The sequence below is a fragment of the Typopeltis vanoorti genome, chromosome 20 (genome assembly GCF_054136105.1).
Source record: "Typopeltis vanoorti isolate ZY-2024b chromosome 20, IOZ_Tvanoo_1.0, whole genome shotgun sequence".
Lineage (NCBI taxonomy): Eukaryota > Metazoa > Arthropoda > Arachnida > Uropygi > Thelyphonidae > Typopeltis > Typopeltis vanoorti.
The window spans coordinates 81,472,618-81,496,049 of record NC_143568.1 but is presented as its reverse complement, the minus strand read 5'-3'; the positions used below and the strand labels follow the sequence as shown (position 1 = coordinate 81,496,049).

At 37.9% G+C, this 23,432-nt stretch overlaps 1 protein-coding gene across 3 annotated transcripts in view; it reads left to right on the top strand.

The window, feature by feature from the left end:
* LOC150095597 (uncharacterized) overlaps nucleotides 1-23,432 on the top strand; it is a 215,988-nt gene that overhangs the window by 74,398 nt on the left and 118,158 nt on the right. For all 3 annotated transcript variants that reach the window (XM_090410058.1, XM_090410056.1, XM_090410057.1), the window contains exon 5: nucleotides 14,468-14,623. In XM_090410058.1, the coding sequence (XP_090266184.1) occupies nucleotides 14,468-14,623 (156 nt within the window). The remainder of the gene's footprint in view (nucleotides 1-14,467; nucleotides 14,624-23,432) is intronic.

Below are 23,432 nucleotides of genomic sequence, written 5' to 3'. Positions count from 1 at the left end.
TTGGTCTTGACTGTTCAGCTGAGCATTATCAAAAGTAAGTGGAGAAGATCTCGGTCAGGTCTTTATTTGCAAGAAAAAAAAAACTGTTTTGGAATCACTGAAGTGGACGAGGTTGTTTTCATCCCAAGGATACTGTGGAGATCAGTATCCTTGAGTACTTAAGGTTACTTATTACAGATGATCTTAAAGCTGAGATGTTTGAGCATTGCAAAACTTGTCATATGAGTAGGATGCGTGGAGAGTGCATTAGCAAAACTATAAATAGGGTCGATGAATAGAGTATTTGCAGTTGATGAGAACAGGTTATTTATATAAAATCAGGAAGAGGATGGGTGAAATGACAGAGCTGTGAGGGACATGACATTAACAGGAAAATCCAAAGAGAGAATACCATCCACCATTACGCACGGGGATCAATCTAGAGAGAGAAAGCTGGCAATCCAGTTATACAAGGATTAAGGCAGTCCATATGGTGGTAATTTGTTGACAAGTCTGCAATGGCACAGATTTCTCCACACCTTTCCATGGAATGAGGCCAGAGGTGTGATGTATGTTGGGAGATTGCCTGTGGGTCTAGATTAGCAGAATCCATTCTATTGGTCACTGATTAGGTGGCAGTTGAAGAAGTTGACTGTTGATAACCTTCCCCATTACTGCGGACAAAATAGGTAAAAGTAATAGTTTGCTAGCTTGATGGTAGTCATTTAATACCTTATTTGAGAACTGGCAGTATGTGGGTTTGCTTCAATGCTGTAGTGTGGATGCCAGCTGAGTACACAGATGATATAGATGATAAAGAACAGGTGTTAATTCAGGAGCACATCTCTTGAGCATAATGGCTGGTGTCCAAATTATTCAAGATTCTTCTTCTGTCTTTCTGGTGGAAAGTCTCAGGAGGCATGAGATGCAATGTTCTAAGCAAAGGAGGAGGTAATTTGCCATTTATGGAGGAGTTGGAAATGAAGAATGAAGCTAGGACATCAGCCCTTGTCTTGAAGTAATTATGCAATGCTGCTGTTAGGTTGAGATTGAAGAGGTAGCACAGATGGACCAGTTGTGCCTAATAGCTTTAACAAGATACCAGAATGCATGACTGCCAGTGGTACAAGCAGTGAGTTTTCTACATTTATCCTTGTTGAATTTAGATTTTGCCCTCTTAATGATGGTTTTACAAGAGTTGCGAGAAATTGTGTGCGCTGTGAAGGAAACTGGTATTTTGGTCTCAAGCCACTTGAGACCAAAATACCAAAAGTGTGATAGACAGTTTGCTTTTCTTTAAGAACTGTGGTTTAGATCTGGGGTGGGAAATTTGAACAGAGTGAGGATTGAGGGCTTTCATTCCAATATGGATTATTTCTGTAACAAGCTCACAACAGATATCTGGATCTGAAGAATGAAAACAGTAGTCTGACCATGAAAAGGAGAAATAAAAAGTCACATAAGTCCTCCCACTTGGCATTGTTGTAATGTCAGAGTACGTGAGGTTGTGAATGGTTGTAAGGATATGTAAATTGATAATTTGGGAAATGTTGATCAAGTATCTGTGAAAAAACTAGTTTCACCAACTTGAGCTGTTGGCATCTTCAGGGTACAGGACTGATGATGGGAACTAAAGCTAACAAAACATGTTACAGACTAGACATTAACAGAATTCAAATTACAAAACAACACTGAACGTGTGCAATACACATGTGACATGTACATGATTTCAATTGTTGTTTATGAACGTTTTATAGTTGGTACTAAAGTTCATTTCTTGTGTGTTTAGAGATCTAATTAGTGTCTTCCAGATCTTGGATAAGATTAAACCTTGGTTCCTATTAAGATTTTCTACAGAACTGGCGACTGTTGTGGCTTCTTTAAAAATGCGAGAGCGGTAATCCTCTTCTATGTAAGGGATACAGCTTTTATTCCACTCAATGACATGGTTGGTTGTGGAGAAATGGGAAGATAAGCCCAATATATCTTGTCTGTTGTTTTTGACATATCCAATGTGTTCTCTCTGTCTTATCTCAAGGCTTCTTGAAGTTTGGCCAATGTAACTTAAACTGCACGAGCATGGGATATTGTAAACTCCAGCATATTTAAAGAAAGGATGGAAGTCTTTTGGAGATCTTAACAGTTTTCATATTGTATCTCTTTAAAGGTCACTCCTATTCTATGTGATTTGAGAAGTTTAGCAACCTTTGTTAGAGGCTGTTCCCATGTATGGAATGACAATTGTGGTAATACAGGGTGTTCGGGATAAATTTGACAGTTTCGTAAGGAAAAAGAAAATCTTCTTTGTATCTATTAAATTTAATGAATTGACAAAAAAACATTACAGGCAGAGTTAATTACAATACTATCAACAAGATTTACTCAAAATAACCACCATTAGCATCGATCACAGCTTCAATTCTGCTTCGGAACCTCGAACAAGCTGATGCTACAGTCTCCCTGGGAAGGGCCGCAAAAACTGTTTTAATTTTATCCATTAACTGGGCTTTTGTATTACTGGAAGTGCGATTGGTGTCTTTTTCAACTGCGCCCCATACAAAATAATCCATGGGGTTAAGGTCTGGGGAGTTTGGAGGCCAAACATTTGGACTGGTGAAGTCGTAGAAATTTTCAGACAACCATTTTTGACTTTTCCCAGAGGTGTGGCAAGGGGCCGAATCCTGCTGCCATACATACGGCCTACCATTGGCTACCCTTGTTATCCAGGGCTTGACTACAGTTAGCAACTCCACGAACAAAGCCCGAATTCCAATGCCAGGGTTCTTCAACACCTGTTCCTGCAGATTTGCGAGGAATTCTGCTGTACGAACGCAATCAGATCGTCTGCTAGGGATCTTTCTTCTTGCTACATCCTCGTAGTCACCATTGCAAGTCTCTAGTTCATGCCTGATTGTTTTTACTGTATTCAGGGAGCATTGGGCAGCAGTCGTAATATCCTTATTTTGATGGCGGGCACGAATCATCATGATACAAGTTATTCTCTTCCATGATTCAGGTGGGTTCCAGCTATCCATCCTTTCTGACATCTTGTATATGAATGAAGAAGGGTCCAAACTTTTAAATGAAGAGAAGTGTGTGTTAATACATGTAACTTACGGAAAAATATAATTAATTATAAATATGTCAAATTTATCCCGAACACCCTGTATATTGAGTGTCTTCTTGTTGTCTTTGTGGTGGATCAGAGAACAGAATCTTGTTAACAAGTCTCCGGGGGTAGCCATTCAAGATGAGGTTGTTGGATATCAGTATCGATTCGTCTTGGAGATCTTTTTGGTCTGTTGTAATCCTACCTATATGTTGTCTAAGCACCTTGCAAAACTCCTACAACAATATATCCATAATTCTGATACTTACATTAGAAACTCGCAACATTTTGTAGAGAAATTAAAAACACATCTCCGAAAACAATCTACTGGCCAGCTTAGATGTCCAATCTTTATTTACAAACATCCCTGTGGTAGAAGTCATCAACATTTTAGGTACTTTGTTTCCACAAGATATTGTTTCGCTGTTCAGTCATTGCCATCATCATCTATTTGCAGTCATCGATCTATTTTTTATGGAAGAAAACCATTTAACAGCAATTGACTGGCTTGGCAATGGGCAGCCCCTCCCCTCTCACCATCTTTTGCTGATCTTTTCATGGAAGATCTTAAAAGTAGAATTTTATCTCAAGTGGACCCCAAACCCCTCTACCCTAACTGGTCACAGAAAGCAAATCCAGACATGGGGGGGGGGGGTAATTGCAGTAGGGTCGTGGTATAAAAGAGTTAGGGAACCCCCCCCCACACACACACGGAACTCTCTCTTGGTTCTCCAGTCTTCGTATGGGTTGTCTTATGTGGGTTTCCTGAGTGATAGTCAGGATTTCGGTCCTATTTCCCTATTATAGAAAGGAGGGACGTCGTACAGCTGAGAAGAAAGGTAATTACTGCATGTTATATCTTTATAACATGCAGTAATAAAAAACAAGGAGAATTTGTGGAGAAGAGGTGCCCGCGTAGTGAAGCTCACGACTACTGAATCGCAGATCCATTGTGTTTCCTTGGAAGAAGCTTGATGTGCTGAAGACGTGAAGGCCCACCTTGATCTGAGAAATCTCAGATATGGTCCACTACGGAAAAATTCGTCCTCGGGAATTACAGACGGAAAAAAGAGCAGAGACTAGCATAGGTGATCCTTATCAAACGGTATCGTAAAATCTTATATTATTTCAAATTTTATGTAGCTGTGATTGTAGTTCAGTTACCGATCTATTGAAAGACTTGAACAAGAGTTGAACTATGACTTTAGACCATTTAAGAATAGAAAGAGAATAAGCTTGTCAGTGTAAATAGATAAATAATCGTGTCTCTAATAACTTATACATGTCATCTATATTTTGTCTGTGAGCTGTCTGAAGAATCGAATGTCTTTACTATTGTAGCGATAGGACTGTTTAACCCATATTAGTCTCGTGAGCTAATTAACTAATTGTGTTTAATTAAGGTATTGTATCATAATATTGTGCTCAGACAGATGAGAAATTTAGTCAGTTAACATTTGCGAGGATATCCTTTTATCGTATGTGTGGAGTTTTTGTGGTGGCATAATCGCCCTTCCTACATAGAATTTTATCATTTGTGTTTTGCTAGTATTGCTTTGTATTGCCTCAGCTTAGTATTGAACTAATTTTTAATGTATTATATTGTGCTTATGTGTATAATAAACTTTAGCTCATTAAAAACTCGGTTGTCTGAAATTGCCATTCAATGCACCTCTTGTAATAATGCACGAATCTAGTCGGGGGGGGAGAAAAATTAAGTTGCAAGTTCAAGGTTATGGCTGCATAATTGTTTCACACCTAAACATATTTAAGAAATTGCTTGTTGTTTTGATTTTCTTTCATAAACTAAATGTCCTAAATGGTGTAGCTAAAAAATATAAATGTTTTAGGATACTAAGGGGAGCCAGAGCTTAGATACCGTGTGTTTGGGTGATATCACATATAGTAAGAAATTTGTTACAAACAAGATAAAATATAAACGTGTAAGAGGAATTAACAATTATAGGATGGTGAAAAGGGGACACAACATAAATGGCACAGCCGACAGGATGTGGTTTAGCTAATTAAACTTGAATCGTAAGCTAATCACAGCAAGTTGGTTTTGGGTGTGGATCAGACAACTGAACGGCAAAAGTTATAATTGTGTGTTATTGAAATTTTAAAGTATAATATACTGTAAACTGGATGCAAGTATGACGGAACCCTCTAGTAGTTTAGGCATGAATGACAGTGAATTTTTTCATTATATTAACCCTCAACAAGTGTTCCCTCAGTTTTCGGGCGAGGAGTCCTATGATGTCATTATTTTTTTTTTTTTTTTTTGTTATATAGAAGAGCTTGGAAGGGTTGGAGGATGGACCGACTTTCAGTTGCTAGTTTTGCTCCGTAGTAAAGTGGTTGGAAAAGCCAAAGCCTTCCTAGATCTCTCTCCTATGCTGAAGGAAGCCCTAGATTATCAGTAATTCAAACAAATATTGATCTCGGAATTTACTAGGAAAAAGGGGAGCCCCCAGGTATTGAGGGAATTGTATAGTTGCATACAAGAGGATGGAGAAAATGTATCTGATTTTCGGAACAGAATGCTATTTATATCACAATCCATGAGATTCTCATTCCCAAAGGAGGAGGCCCACATGAAGTGGTTAGCCATCCAACAGTTCAGAATTGGATTATGTGACCGATTAAGAGAAGTGATATTTAAGAAAGGGGCCCAGAACCTGGATGTATGCTTCAGCCTGGCAAGAAAGAGGGAGAGAATTTTGGAGGAAATGGCGCAAGCCTCCTCTCTGAGGAAACAACTACGAGAGGGGGTGTTGGGGACACATATTCCCCCCCCCCCCCAAATTCCTGAACACCCGATTAGTTTCAAGGAAAATCCCGGTCCCTCAAAATCAGTTCTGGACCATCAACGCATGATAAAAGGGGAGACGGAGGCAATGAAGTTACAGCAATGTAATGCTGAAAGGGGGGATCTTATTTCAGGAATAGTTGAATTAAAGAACTTGAGTCATTCTGTGTCAAGTGAGAATGAGAAGTCTAGCTGCAACTACTGGTAGTTCAACCGAGAGAGAGATAACTCAATAAAAGGGGAGGAGGTGAAAATGCAGACTGTTTCTGTACCAGAAGTGGAAGGAAGATTACCCCTGCCTTTGGTAGAAGGTTTGATTGAAGGTATATCATGTAACCTTTTCTTTGACACTTGGGCTCACATATCGGTAATCCCTATGAAATTGGTTGAAGCGTTTCGGACATAGCCCTTGATAGCTTCACTGAACTATGCAACCCCATTGAGATCATGGAAATTGCAAGAGTTGAGCTCTCCTCATCTCTGAGGGTGAAGGTAAGGATCTCCATACCTTACTTCCCTGTCAATATCACGCATGGGATGCTGGTATTACCTGAAACTGCAGACACTAGCAATCAAGTCATACTGGGTATTGATTTTTTAGAAAAAAATAAATTCATGTGTGTGACTTTGCTAGTGGAACACTATGTGGAAAAAGGTACACACCACAATTCAGGACATGAGGTGATGAGAGGAAAAGCGAGGCCATGGAAATCGAATTGAGGATTGGGGGGGGGGGGATCCAGCATGTGGAGGAATAAGTTTAACCAAGATGCCTTTAAGCATCTAAGCTCTGAGCAGGAAAGGGTTCACATAATGGAGTTCTTTAACTCTGTATTCCACAATTATCCAAAGATATTCACAGAGGAGATCAGCTCGCTTTCTTGTACCAACAAGATCCAACATGCTGTCAAAATCACTTCCGATATACCCATATATGTGAAACAATACCAGACTCCACTCAAGCATATGGACAAACTCAAGAAGTTACTTCTGGAATTATTGAGAAGTCAAATTCCAGATGGAACAGTCCATTTATCTTAGTAGAGAAGCCTAATGGTGGGTTAAGATTTGTACTGGACCTCAGAGAGATCAATAAAGTTACTAAATCCATAGATTTCCCTGTGTGCAAGATTGAGGACCTGTTGATTGGGGGGGGGGGGGGGGCTAAGTACTTCTCCAAACTAGATCTGAACTCTGGCTACTTCCAGATTCCTCTGAGGGAAGAGGACAGAAAATACTTTGCCTTCACCACGAGATGGCAAAGGTATCAACTGTGTCAACTCTCTCAGGGGGACAGGAACCCAGCCATGAGTTTTCAGAGTTTGATGAACTCTGTGTTATCTGACATGTTGGGAGAAGGGGTTATCTCCTTCCAGGACGATCTTCTGGTTTACTCGTCTTGTATCCGGGAGCACAAGAGATTACTAATGGGAGTCATGGAAAGACTTAACAGGGCTCAGCTATCCCTGAAGTGTTCCAAATGCCAGTTTTTCCTCAGGGAAGTTGAATATCTTGGCCATGTAGTCGATGAACACGGAATAACACCCACGAAGGAAAATGTGACTGCCATATTAAAGGCAAGAACTCCCACCACTATAAGGCAGATTAGGAGGTATTTGGGCATGATCAACTTCTGCAGGAAGTTCATTCCCGAATGCTCCAAACTAATGGAGCCTATAGTTGGTCTTACAAAGAAGGGAAAGAGATTTGAGTGGGAAAAGGAACAACAGCTTGTGCACCAACTCTTAAATCTGGCTTTAGCTAGGTCGCCCATCCTAACTTACCCAAAACTGGGTCAAGTATTTTATCTCTCTGCTGATCCCTCCAACAACACAATTGCCTCTGTTGTGGAGCAGGAAGAAGCAGGGGTGGTTAAACCAATTGCTTTTATCAGCAGGAAACTTTTCTCCTCTCAGATAAATTACTCGGTAATTGAAAAGGAGGCGCTTGCTATTATTTATGCTTTGAGGAAGTTTAGATGCAGTTGGGACAACATCTTGTTTTGCGCTCTGACCACAAACCTCTGTCATTTATATCCTCAATGAAGGACGAAAAATCAGAGAATCATTAGGTAGGCACTAGAGATGCAGGAATTTAACTTGGAAGGAAAGTATGTCCCAGGTTCAGCGAATGTGGTTGCGGACTATCTGTCCAGATCTCTGGACGTTATACATGATAATAATACCAGCCATAATGAGGAGGTAATCGCCTCTATATTCAAGGGGGGGTAGGCAAGAAAGGGGATCACCCCTTTAGAACATCAAGTCTGGGAAAAATCTCGTATAATCGAGGAGCAAAGGAGGGATCCAGTATGAGGGGAGGTTTATGAGAGAGTTTTGAGAGGAGAAAAGTCCCCTGATAAGTATTCTTTCCATCAAACCCTGGGCATTGATCCGGATAGTCTCTTATTGTCCAAACAAAGCATTACAGGGAGATGGAAGGACTAAATCATAGTTCCAGACGTCATGATTCCATGAGTACTATACACCTTTTCATGACTCTGACTTGGCAGGTCACCAAGGGGTGCTTAGAACTTGGAACAGAGTTCGTGATTGTTATATATGTAAGGGGATGAAGGGAGATGTAGAGTTGTATATGACCTCTTGTCATTTGTGTCAACAGAAGTCCAGCATTGTGGGTAAGCCCCCCCCCCCCCTTCCAATCTTTCCCAAACCCCGCACGTCCTTTTCAGGCTGTAGCCATGGATATTCTGGGCCCACTACCTATCACCAAGAATGGAAATATGTACATACTAGTGGTCGTAGACATGTTTTCACGATATCCAGAGACGGCAGCAATTAAGGACCAATCTGCCCGAACAGTGGCTTGTAAATTTTAAGCTGATTATTTCTAGATACGGGACACCACAGACACTTCTCTCCGACCAAGGCTCCAACTTCACAGCTGAAGTCATGTTGCAGCTATGTAAGTTGTTGAGAATAAAAAAACTGTTCATTACACCTTATCATCCTCAAGGAAATGGAATGTGTGAAAGATTGAACAGGACCTTAAAGCTTACCTTGTCAAAGATAACCGATAACCAGATCTCAAATTGGGATACTTTCTTGCCTCACACATTATTCACGTGCAGAACTGCTCTACATACCATCAGAGAAGCCCCTGCAGTTATCCTCTATGGATTTGAGTCAACCTTTCCTAGTGATTTCAGGAACTCCCGTGTAAATTCGGGATTTCCAGATATTGATGATTATCTCAATAGCCTAATCACCGATAATAAAATTGCGTATGAGATGGTAACCAAATCCAGTGAAGCTTGCTCACAATGGGCAAGAAATTATGCCAACAAATTGAGAAATTACAAGGATCTAAATCCCGGTGATCTGGTCTTGCTAGAACAAAACTCCGTTAATAAGAAAGGGTGGGAAGTTTGGAAGGAGTGCGGTCGGACCATTTGTATCTCAAATGGTCCGACCGTACAAGGAAACTCCTGAGTGGTCCACTCTAATAGGTTGAAATTATATAAGACGAAGTCTAATAGGTTGGTATGCCAAGGAGATTCGATGGAGAGTGTATGCAGAAGGAGAAGAACTACAGAGGGGGACAACAGTCCTCGTCAAGGAGGAAGCCCTAATATAAATGCCCCCATAGGAAAGAAGAATAATATTAGATGTCAAGGAGAGCAGGAGAATCCGATCTCAGATCGGCAGTTCTCCAGGTACAATCGACTTAGAGATTGCTTTGGGGCAAATAGACCAAACGAATGAACGTCAACCAGAACGGGGGAAGAGAATTATGAGAACCAGAATAAAGATGAGATGCGAAAACAATCCAGATACAACCTTAGGTCCCGACAAAATGGTAAGGTAGAACACCGGACAGGAGTTTATTCCCTGTGAACATGCCTATGATGAGTGGAGCTCGGACGAAGGAATCCTAACCTGGGGTGTGTCTCGAAGAGCTGTCTGAGGTGTGAAAGAGAGCATAAGTGGGGCGAATAGGAGAAGGAGGCCTAGAAGGGAAAAACACCATCAGGATGAAGCACTTAGCAGAATTCAGTGCCTCCAATTTACCAGGTATTTCTTCAATAAGCACCAAGTTCCTGAAAGGTTGAGGAGAGAAGGAGTAGAAAATTTGTCGGTTAACAGGAAGGAATCCAAAGAAATGAATTACACCATTAGGAAGCTAAATGGTAATGCTATCAACCACAAGGGCACACTTTACTTCTATAATCTGGGGAACCACAGCATGAAGAGTGGATAAGGAGCAGGAGATCATCCTTGACAGAACTCCCCCACCACCCTGGTAAAGGAGGGGCTCACAAAAAAAAATAAGAAATTGTTTTTAAGGAGGGAGAGAACCTTTGTTAAAGTTTGTGATTAATAAAGTTCCTAAAAGGAATTTAATTTTTGTCACAATTTAACAAGTAGGTCCTATTTCCCTATTATAGAAAGGAGGGACGTCGTACAGCTGAGAAGAAAGGTAATTACTGCATGTTATATCAACCGTGTTCTTGAAAAAAAAACAAGGAGAATTTGTGGAGGAGAGGTGCCCGCGTAGTGAAGCTCACGACTACCGAATCGCAGATCCATTGTGTTTCCTTGGAAGAAGCTTGATGTGCTGAAGACGTGAATGCCCACCTTGATCTGAGAAATCTCAGATATGGTCCACTATGGAAAAATTCGTCCTCGGGAATTACAGACGAAAAAAAGAGCAGAGACTAGCATAGATGATCCTTATCAAACGGTATCATAAAATCTTATATTATTTCAAATTTTATGTAGCTGTGATTGTAGTTCAGTTACCGATCTATTGAAAGAGTTGAACTAGGACTTTAGACCATTTAAGAATAGAAAGAGAATAAGCTTGTCAGTGTAAATAGATAAATAATCGTGTCTCTAATAACTTATACATGTCATCTATATTTTGTCTGTGAGCTGTCTGAAGAATCAAATGTCTTTACTATTGTAGCGATAGGACTGTTTAACCCATATTAGTCTCGTGAGCTAATTAACTAATTGTGTTTAATTAAGGTATTGTATCATAATATTGTGCTCAGACAGATGAGAAATTTAGTCAGTTAACATTTGCGAGGATATCCTTTTATCGTATGTGTGGAGTTTTTGTGGCGGCATAATCGCCCTTCCTACATAGAATTTTATCATTTGTGTTTTGCTAGTATTGCTTTGTATTGCCTCAGCTTAGTATTGAACTAATTTTTAATGTATTATATTGTGCTTATGTGTATAATAAACTTTAGCTCATTGAAAACTCGGTTGTCTGAAATTGCCATTCAATGCACCGCTTGTAATAACGCACGAATCTAGTCGGGGGGGGGGGATTAAGTTGCAAGTTCAAGGTTACGACTGCATAATTGTTTCACACCTAAACATATTTAAGAAATTGCTTGTTGTTTTGATTTTCTTTCATAAACTAAATGTCCTAAATGGTGTAGCTAAAAAATATAAATGTTTTAGGATACTAAGGGGAGCAAGAGCTTAGATACCTTGTATTTGGGTGATATCACATAGAGTAAGAAATTTGTTACAAACAAGATAAAATATAAACTTGTATGAGGAATTAACAATTATAGGACAGTAAAAAGGGGACACAATACTATCATCAGTGAAGATGCCAACAGCTCGAGTTGGTGAAACTAGTTGGTATTAAAATAGTTTTTTCTCAGATACTTGATCAACATTCTTGTTGAGAGGCTTATGCGCTGGTTATACATGATAACTAATAATTAAAGAATTGATAGCGTACACTAGAAATATAAATTAAATAAACTTTAATATATACTTTCCGATATTTCGGCAAATGTCACGTTGCCGTCTTCTTGGGAACTTATTACAAATACAAGTGCACACAAGTACTACATAACAGCAAATGAGAACCGAAGCTAGGAAGCTAACGTTTTCCTTAAGTCCTGATGGTGCCCCCTGGCAGGCTATATTGGTAGTTCTTGGCCTTTGGGCTGAAGTTCTTCTGATAAATGTTTCCCAAATTTGGGGCAGTCTCATGCATCCAAATTTGTTGAGGTTTTTCATGTTCCTAAGGGCTGAGGCCAAACAGGCAGGACAGCAAATATCAGAATCTCAGAACACAAGGATTACATCCAATTTCACCAGTACAGCCACTCTGGGCTTGCAAACCATGCTCTGGATACTCGCCACAGAATAAGATGGAAGAAAGCCACAGTAATACACCGCAGCAAGTTCAAATATGAAAGACTATTCATGGAATCAGCCTCAGCCCTTAGGAACATGCCGAACCTCAACAAATTTGGATGCATGAGACTGCCCCAAATTTGGGAAACATTTATCAGAAGAACTTCAGCCCAAAGGCCAAGAACTACCAATGTAGCCTGTCAGGGGGCACCATCAGGACTTTAGGAAAACGTTAGCTTCCTAGCTTCGGTTCTCATTTGCTGTTATGTAGTACTTGTGTGCACTTGTCTTTGCAATAAGTTCCCAAGAAGATGGCAACGTGACGTTGCCAAAATATCGGAAAGTATATATTAAAGTGTATTTAATTTATATTTCTAGTGTACGCTGTCAATTCCTTAATTATTAGTTATCATACTTGATCAACATTTCCCAAATAGTCAATTTACATAGCTTCTGTGGTCAAGAAAAAATATCGTTTAATATGGTTGTAAGGATGTTCTACCAGTGATGAAACTTGGATGAGATTGTGATCTCAATTACCAAGTGGAGCAGTTGCCAGAACAGATCACCTAGAAGGAGATCAGTTAAGAAGAAATCCATAATGTTGGGAATTCTGGTAGGGAAATGAATTATTTGTTTTAAGTCATTGCTTACAGTAAAAATCTCTGCCTGTCTTCCTGCTTGGTCAGTGAAATTCAAAAATGAGAGTGTTGGTCATCTTTGCTCTCTGGAAATCTGGACTGAATGAAATGGCTTCAAAAATAGGAAGGCAAAGAGGTCCGGGTGATATTCAGAATTGGGAGAACAGTAGAGGCACCAGATGAATGAAACAAAATGTGGCAAAGAAATTTTAAGCTACAGGGTATAGAAAAAGGTGAGATTCAAAGTTAGACATACTTTGGCAAAGAATATCAGAATGCACAAGCATTTAATAATTCGATGTCTTATAAACCGTGCAGCAAGTTCATAACTATGTTTTGCTGTAAAAAATCTGAGATGAATTCACTAAAATAGCCAGCACACCATTGTTCATGTTGCATGAACAATGCATGACAATATGTATACATGATTTTATATAGACTTTTATATATTAGATACATGTCTAATGATTCCTGCTGTTTGATATGTTTTTATGTTCATTTATAAGTTTTTCACTGTCAACAGTATTTCCACTCACCCTTTATTTTTGACTCTTTTATTATGTTCTGTAAATATTTACAGAACTTAATGCAATTATATTTACCAAGGTAAATAACCAAGTATTTCTGATTAGTACTATTTTAAATATAAAAAAAATTTAATTAGTAAACAAACTTAACTTTTAGTCTACAGGTTGGAAGGGAGAGCCCCCATTACTTTTAAAGCCCTGCTATACACACACACACACACACACTATCTTATATTAGGAGATATAGAAAAAATATATTATTAATAACCTATCGTGGGCCGGCACTGCACGCGCGCGTGTGTGAGAGAGAGAGTGAGTGAGTGACATAATTTCAGAAAATCCTAAACATTGTAATTATTTTATTGCTCATTCATTTTTTTTTTAATTCAGCTTTGTTAGGGATGGATAGTTATAATTGAACATTTTTTTTTAAATTTTTATCACTGCAATTCTATGCTAAATGTGGTCAGTAGAATTTGGGCTTAAACATAGTCTTAAGTCCACCTATAGTGAGAGGAAGGGCATGGGTGGGTGGGGGGGGGGTATTAGGTCTTGTAGCCTAGGTTTATATAAAAGAACATTCCAAATATATATATGAACGGTGGCTTGAAAGTTCTGATAAACACCTAGAACAAAATGTTATCAAAGCAACTGATATAAACACAAGAAAGAACATACTAGTAGCAGAGTTATTATGGTAACTTATATTCTTATATCCTCATATGTTACTTCTTGTGGCTCTATCAGTTACTTTAATATCATTTTTGTTCTAGATGTTTATCAGAACTTTTTAGGACCCCCCCCCCCCATAAGATCGAATCTAGCTAAATGGTGAAATTGCTGTCATTTGGAGGGAAAAGTAATTTGATAAGAATTACATATGGTTACATTACGTATATTGGGTAATTTTGGGTTTTTGGCATATTAAAAACTGAAATGTTCATGAATTGAACCCTGACTAAATTTCTACATTGAGTGTAAAATAACAGGTATTAAATATAACATCAATACTAAATTTCCTAAATGGCACTGTATTTTTGAATGTAAATATTTAGCATGTAAAGGCATATTTTCATTTAATGAATTTAAAGCATCATGCAGTATGATAAATTTAGGATTAAATGCAGCAAACATTTGCACTTGAAATCTTCTGGAATTAAAGGCAAATTTGGAATTTAGAATCAGGAAAAGAAAAAAAAAAAAGGCCTCATTATTAAATATAATCATTATATGGTTACATAAATACTACTATTAACTCTGCTGCTATTGTTTAGGTAACTGGAGTAGGTGGTACACAGGTAATAACCACTATTGATCCCCGTCTCACTGCTTTAGGACTACCTCAGTATCCTCCTCTTCCAGCTAATATGGATCCTTCTAAAATTGAAGAAATAAGAAGAACAGTGTATGTTGGAAACTTGGATTCCACTGTAAGTATAAATGAAGTCATACTTTTGCATGCTTACATTTCATCATCAAATTCCTTGTATATATCCTCACCAGGTGTTGCTACATACTAGTACACCTAGTGAGATTACTAGTACTACTTGATAAAGTTACACCATTACTAAATTCCAATCAAAAATTTTCCTCCAAATTAATGTGCTATCTGTCAACATTCTAATATTATCAGATTTTATATTACTGTCTTCTAAGGCACTTTACTGTATATCCACCTAGATCTTGGTCTACCTATGGGTCTTTTCCTGCAAACCTGGCAAAGAGCACTTGTCTTACTAACATTTCCTCCTCCTATTCTGTTTAGGTGACCATACCACCTAAGATTAGCTCTGCTAAGAATGATAAGTACTTTCCTAATATTCTTATTTTTAATATGATACTGCCATTGATGCCATCTGTTCATTCCCCTAATCTTTCTTAGGGCTCTCATATCTGAGGTCTCCAGTCTTTGATCAAGTGTTTTATTTATAACCCAACTTTTGCATCCATAAATAAAAATTGGTTTAAACACTGTCTTGTATACAGCTAATTTAGTGTTTCGACTAATTTCCTTTTTATTCCATATATATTTATTCTGATATCTATTTCAATATTTAAATCACCATCTTTATCAAAAATTGTGCCTAAATAGCTGAAATGTTTTACTTGTTCTGTAGGTTCACCATTCAAGATACAGTTGATGTTTTCAGTGTTTCTGATTATTTTTCATTGTCTTTGTCTTTTTATTGCTGATTTTCATACCAAATTTATTACAACAGTTATACAGCTTAGTCTGGGAATCTTGCAGACTTATACTAGATTTATCTAGAAGTATAACATCATTTGCATAAAGTAGAGCTGAGATTAACATTGCCGATTTAATATCAGTTTCCTTCATAATGTGATCCATATAGATAAACAGTGGAGAAGATGGTTTGATTTAACATCAAACCATCTTCCTGTACCTACTTCAATTCTAACTGCTGACTTAGCTTAAATAGAGACTATCACTGAATATTGTCCCATTTATACCATATAACTATAACATTTTGAAAAGCTCTTCAAAATTTTCAGATTTACAGAACTTGAACAAATCTTTGTTAAATTCCCAAGATTTCTCAGCAATCATCTTAAAGCAAAAACTGATCCTGACAACATCTATTTCTTCACCAAGTTGTCTGGCCAGTTAGCCTGGTGGCGTTGCGCTTCACAGCCATATGCCTGGGGAAGGAGTGTCCTAGGTTCGATTCCTGTCGACGACCTGAGGAGCTTAAGGATCTTCCTCAGCAATAGCCAAGTTAGCCGGTCTTGGGCATGGACAGCAGGGTTTTTTCTGCCAGTTTATCTGGGGGTTTTTCAACCCTCAAGCAGGCAGACTGCTTCCATGAACACACACAGATTACAGTCAGGAATACTGCACAGCCATAGACCTGATTTGTCACCTATGCCGGTTCCGGAGCCCGGATAAAATACTGAGATGGTGCCGTACATTCCCGTAAAGGGAACTCACGCCCACTTTATCATCATATGATAATTAATTAATTTTTTCCCAAGTTTCCCTTCTGCAATTTTCTTAGCTGTTTCTCAAGTATACTTGCATATATATATATATATATATCTTACCATGAACACTCAGCAGGGAAATACCTCTGTAATTCTCACAATTTTATTTTCCTTTTTATGGGTACCATGAGAACTCTGCTCCATTCATCTGGAGCAGAGTTATGAATTATGCAATGCAGCCACTATAAGAATTTTACTTTTATGCCTTCATTTTATACTTTTCCATAATATCTTTATCTTCTGATTTTATGTCACCTTTATCATTTCTGATTCCTTTTACAGTGCTCCTTCCTCCATTTCTAATCTTTTTCAAGTCTCCAGAATATTTTGCTACCTTCCTGGTGTTTATTGTCTGTGTTCTTACCAAATGATTCCCATGACTTTTTTTAGCTACTTTTACACAGTGCTTCCCTTTTTTACATTTTTCTCTATAATCACTGAATGCACATGCTCACTAAATAGTGATCATTATATGCCAGGAACTTTTGATATGCTTTCTTATTTTCCTTGACTGCCTCTTTAAATTCCTGAGTCCACCTTGGAGTTCTGATTTTTCTATCCTTACAGACAATCTCACCACATGTCTATCTGGCTGAATCAATCAATGCTTTCTTCAGGATTTGTCATTGAATCTCCAAGGTTTGTTTCTTATGTTCAAACTCTCCTTTTTTCTTCAATGATGTTTGCTTATCTGAGTCTACAGTACATCTCTGAAAGCTGCTCAATTTTGATTCATTTTAAACCTTTCTTACACACTTTTCAATATGAAATTCAATTTTATCCAGTTTAAAACTAAATAGTGATCATTTCCTATTTCAAATCCCCTGTATACTCTTGTTGTGAACTAGTTGGAAAACATCACTATCAACTATAACATGGTGAGACTTTTCTTATTTCTTACATCATCTCTCCATGTGAATTTGTTTACATTTTTATGTTGAAACATGGTATTAGTAATAACTAGTCCATGTCGTGAACAGAAAAATTCATCATTATTAGTTTTGAATTGTTCTCAAAATTTTCCCAAAACATTTCTATATATCTGGTGATGACATATAGAATTTTCTACTCTGCTGTTTAGATCTCCAACCAGGACCAACTTTTCCTTATTCATTGTGCCAGCTCCCTTCTATAATGCCTCAAATTCCTTTATTTTTTTTAGTAGAACCTTCTGTCAGACTATAGGCACAAATTTCTCATTGTCCAGTTCCCCATTCTGATATTTGCCCATGCTACCCTGCCATTCAAGATTATTATCCTCATATCAGTGTTGAATACTATAGGTACTGCCTCTTTTCTCCAATTGTTATTGCCTGAAAATGACATTTGATATTTGTTGCTAAGAAAGATCTCACTTGTTTTAGTCATGCCTATTATATTGGTCTGGGACGTATCCAGTTCGTCTGCTAGTTTCATTTCTTTTCCATTGATGCTTCTTATGTTCATAGTACCAACCTTCAACTCTGATGTTCAGTTGGGATATCTTCTTGTATTTGTTTCAGTAGCTGACTTTGCACTGTTTGCCCTAATTCCTTGGTGAAACAACAGGGTCTTGTTTAACTGAGCATATCCCCATCTAGCATGAAATTCTATCCTGTTGTACCATCTTTTTACATTGTGGTTTAAGCCAATAGGAATACAGTTTGGTTGGCTAAATCCAAAATTGCCAGTCCTTCCTCATTCGTCCATTATCTGGGTAGATACATAATAGGGTACACCATGAGAAGGTGAGGATTGGCCAGAAATCCTGGTCAGTTTTCTGCATTCCTTAAAAGTCCTGTGAGGAGGTCTCCTCCCTGCTTTGATCCTTAAACACCTCATGTTTACATTTTTGTCAAAATATTATAATATTCTCATCATCAGTGCCATTGTCCCAATGCCTATTTTTGTGTGATGCAATTTTAATTTTCTGCCATTTTTTGGTTGTCCTCTACTGCTGTCAGTTCTTTTGCAATTGAATTTATACAACCTTTTTGTAGTGCTTTGTTTTAGATGCCAGTATTTGTTTGACAGTCTTCAACCATTACCCATGTCTCGCATCCATACTCAGCACTCATGAATATGCATATTTCCAATACTCTCAATTTTGTGTCAAGGTTCACTGCTTGACTTTTCTATATCTTTTCCATTACCTGTAAGCTAACTTTCCCTTTTATTATCTGACAAAAATCATATGTCATTTGCTTCCTAGGTTCATGAAGCTCCAACCTCTTCCCCCACGTATTCATAGACCTTGAATTGCTTCTACATTATCTTCTTTCCTCATATCATTGATTTTTTTTCTTCCATGATCATTATCAACTGTATCTCTTTCCTTCTCTTAATTTTAGCACTGTTCTTCCTATCTCATCTTTAATGATTCATAGTGAAGAATTTATCGAGACACAACACGTGTTAGAATACTTACTTTAGTTATCATTAAGAAAGTAACATTCGATGTTTCGACCTCTGTATTGAGTCATCATCAGGAAAACATACATACGAGGTTGGTCTGAAAAGTTCTCGGCCTTGACCATAGATGGCAACACTATCAGCAAGATTTTTGTTTTCTAAGCTGGTACATCTGTCATAAGCATCCATGTGAAATTGCAAGGCATTCTATCAAGTAGTTTGTTTTATACAGCTGTCTGAAGCAAAAGTGTTGTCTGTATCCTTTGAAATGGATAAAATTGAGTATTGTGCATTTATAAAATTCTTTGTAAAAGTTAAAGGCAAAAGAAATTCATTCGAAGTTCATAAAAGTTTATGGGCACTTCTCGTTCGTTTAACACTAGAAATCATTGATCAAGATATGGTATTAGATGACCAGCGAGTCAAAATGCGTGAAATTGCTGAGACGATAGGCATTTCAAAAGAATGTGTACAATATATTTTGCATGGAGAATTGCAAATGAAAAACCTTTGCACAATATGAGTGCCGCGCTTGCTCACAGCAGATCAAAAATGCACTCGCATGAAAATCTCTGAACAGTGCTTGGAGCATTTTAACAAGCATAAAACTGATTTTGTGCATCGATTTATTACTATGTATGAGACTTGGATTCACCATTACACACCAGAATCCAAACAGTAGTCAAAACAGTGACAGAAGCCAGTTGTTCAGCTCCAAAGAAAACAAAGTCAGTTCCATCAGCAGGAAGGTCATTGCATCGGTGTTTTGGGACTAAAGGCATTTTGTTTATTAATTATCTTGAAATGGGTAAAACAATAACTGGGAAATATTATTCCGATCTTTTAACCAGACTAGAAAAAAATTCATGAGAAAAGACCCAGTTTGCAGAATAAAAAAATCGTCTTTCATCAGGACAGTGCACCTGCCCACAGTGGGAAATTAAGGGATCTGCACTTGAATTGTTGGAACTTCCACCCTATTTCCCAGATTTCGCTCCCTCTGACTTTTATCTCTTCCCAAAACTAAAACTCTTCCTCGCTTTTCAGTGTTTTTCTTCGAATCAAGAGGTAATTGCAGCTGTAGAGGGGTATTTTTCAGATCTTACTGAGAACCACTACAGGGACGGTATAATGGCCCTGGAAAATCGCTGGAATAAATGTATCAGTCTTAAGGGAAATGATGTTGAAAAATAAAAATAATTTTTAAATTATAAAATTGTTTTTTCATTGTTAGGCCGAGAACTTTTCAGACATACTCTCGTATGTACAGGATACCAGCTACATAGCACTACATTATACAAAATCTCTGGGGGGGGGGGCTACTTTTCTAAAGTCCTCTCGTATTAAGATTTTCTTCTGCTTGGGATTGTTCTGCATGCTATACAGATTGCAGGTGGATTCTCCAAATTCTTTGAATAATTAGTTCATCTCTTGCATCCAATTCTTGCTCAGATTTGGATTATGTTTCAGCATTTCACAGGCTTCTTTGAATTTTCTTTCAAACCATATTTTGGTACAGTGTAAGGGTTTGGTTCCTTTCTAGTCAATTCTGTGACATGTTTGGCGTGTGTGGTCTGACAGACCTGCTTTACCATAGTTGAAGTATTTAATTATATTAAGTTGAGTATATTAATTCATTTTCTAATTGGGATTGTGCATTCTGTTTTCTCTATGGAAGGTAGGTTATAGGTATATAGAATTTTGTAAACCCCTGGACAGGCAAGGTATGGAAGAGGATCTTTGGAAGAACTAAGTAAATTTCTTAATTTTGCTGGGGTTTGAAGGTTGTCTTAATATTGTATTTAAGTAGTGTTCTATCTATTTTTTACAGAGGATGTTAACATTTTTTACAAATGTTTGGTTAATGATTTCAAATTCTTGGTTCAGAGCTTGTTCATTGGAGCAAATTGTTGGGGCTCTGTGTTTGAAGGTGCTGATGACTCCTAGTTTTTGTTTTGAATGTGGTATGAATTTTATGTATGTATTGGCCTGTGTGTAGGTTTGTAGTAGACTGTGAATGAAAGGCAGCCTGAGGGAAGACGTGTGTCTAGAAAAGGAAGAGAGTTATTGTTTTTTCGATCTCGATGGTGAATTGAATATGTTTGTGTTATTTGTTCAGGTGGCTTAGGAATGTATTTAATGTTTTGTGGCTGTGGGGCCAAATGGCAAAAATATCATCAACATATCTGAGCCAGACTTTGGGCTTTAGGCTGGCCATGTGGTGTAGGCCAAGTCCCTACACCGCACCAAAACCTGGTTTGAAAGAAAATTTCAAAGAAGCATGTGAATTGCTGAAACATCATCCATATCTGAATAGGAATGATGGATTAATTATTCCAAGAACTTGAAGGACCTATCTTCAACCCGTATAGCATCCAGAACAACCCCAAACAGAAGAAAATCTTAATACGAGAGGACTTTAGGAATTGTTTAATATAGTTCTTATCTCCCCCCCAACCAGAGATTAGGCTTTGGTAAATAATTAACAAACATTTAGTTTAATCCTACCTTTGTATAGTGTACTGTCATGTAGCCTGTACATGAATATGTTCTACTGATTATATGACCTCAATAAGGTTGAAATGTTGACTTTCTTAATGATAAGCAAAGTAATTATTCACATGTGTGTTGTGTCTCCATAAAGTTTTCACTATGGATGCAGACCACTGTGTAACCTTAAAAGAAAGAACTTCTTTAATAATGATTGTCAGCTTCAAGTCTTAGATTATTAATTCTTGAACTGAAATTTCTTTCCATGATAAAGCAGGATAAAGATGTTTGGGGATGTTGGGTTTCCTTGTCTCATGCATCTCACTTCTCATTGTCTGGAACCATCTTATTTTTTCCAACTATTTCTATATCAAGACAGAAACTAGATATTCTGAAATATCAAGTTTCTGTTTGCAGTCCATGTGAAATGCTGAAACATTATCCATATCTGAATAGGAATGATGGATTAATTATTCCAAGAATTTGAAGGACCTATCTTCAACCCGTATAGCATCCAGAACAACCCCAAACAGAAGAAAATCTTAATACAAGCGGACTTTAGGAATTATTTAATATAGTTCTTACCCCCCACCACCACCACCAGAGATCAGGCTTTGGTAAATAATTAACAAACATTTAGATTAATCTTACCTTTGTATAGTGTACTGTCATATAGCCTGTATCCTGTACATGAATATGTTCTCCTGATGATATGACCTCAATAAGATTGAAATGTTGACTTTCTTAATGATAAGCAAAGTAATTATTCACACGTGTATTGTGTCCCCATAAAGTTTTCACTATGGATGCAGACCACTGTGTAACCTTAAAAGAAAGAACTTCTTTAATAATGATTGTCAGCTTCAAGTCTTAGATTATTAATTCTTGAACTGAAATTTCTTTCCATTCTCGTTCATAATATTCATAGTTCTTTCCATGATAAAGCAGGATAAAGATTGTTAGATCCTAAATGGGGAAATTTTGAAAGGAAATTATTCATTCAGGATCTAACATACAAAAAAACTAACAACTTAGGGAGATACCTGCACTTCAGCAGAAAATAAAGAAAATTTGGTTACTATATGTGAAAATATATATTCTTTTGTATGTAATATATAATACTAAGATCTTATTGTTGTTTAACCAGAAGTCAAAGTGAGAATTTGTGTCATAATATATTATTTGTGTAAGGAAAATATTTAGTTCATTAAGATATCCAGTGTTGTAAGTCTCTAGACAATTTATAAGTAGCAGTCCAAAGGTCGCTTGCTAGCCACCCAGTTTAGCGTAATGCCGGAGGCAGTAATACGCGGAAGGTGACGTAGCATGCTTTCCAAGAAAACAGCAAAGGGAAAGCAGGGGATCAACTTGGGGGGATAAATGGTAAGGGTTGTGCAGAAAAGATACAGTGAAGAAAGAGGGTGCACGAAGTGAGAATATAAGGCGATGCGCTCCATATTACACTCTCTTTTTCCTGGTTCCTGCTTGGTGATTTTGACTGGCGGTTCGAGAGAGACGTGCGTAGGTGTTGCGATGTCAGACAGCGGGCCTTTTCCTGGAGATGCCTAAGGAATTCCATGCGGAGGCGTTCGTGAATTATCGGCCTTGCAGAATCGTGCCAATTGCTGGATGTCCCATCAGAAGCAGCGGAGAAAGTCCCCTTAGACGCGGCAGCAAACACGTCCGTGTCCGGCAGCAGAATTCAAGGACAACGTGAGCCCAACGCCAGGGGCAGAGACAGAATAATAATCAGAAGGTAACCAGACCACATAAAAGCAACATATTGTCCGGAACAGAATCGGTAATGTAGAAACTTTGTTTAAGAAATATTAGAGGAAGGAAAAACTTGTGTAAGCATAAAGTATGGACAATTGTTAGAGGACAATTATTAGATGGGGAGGGGGTGCAATCACGCAAATCGACTTCAAAGCCAGAAACTGCTTCACTGGCAGTGTGAAGCAGTTTCTAAAGAAAGACATTGCATGTGGGCATACAGACATTGCATTACTCCTAAATAATACTGAACCATTCACTGTGATCCCTCAGGAACAAGTTTGCTGTGGATCATTCCAACAGCATCAAAAATATAATAACAATAACCATTGTCTTGGCACTTGATTTTTTTGCAACCTGTCTTTCTTCTGCCTGGGAGAAGATGTTCCATGCTCTGTTTCATTTTGAGATCAAACTGAAAGCACCAACTTTCATCACTGGTGACAATTCTTTGCAACACATCACTATTTTGATCAACTGCATGGATGAAATTTTGGCAACATGCTACCTTGTGCTCTCTCTGTCGATGTGTCAATGTATGAGCTAATCTTCCTCTTGTGCAAATCTCTCTCTAAGATTAAT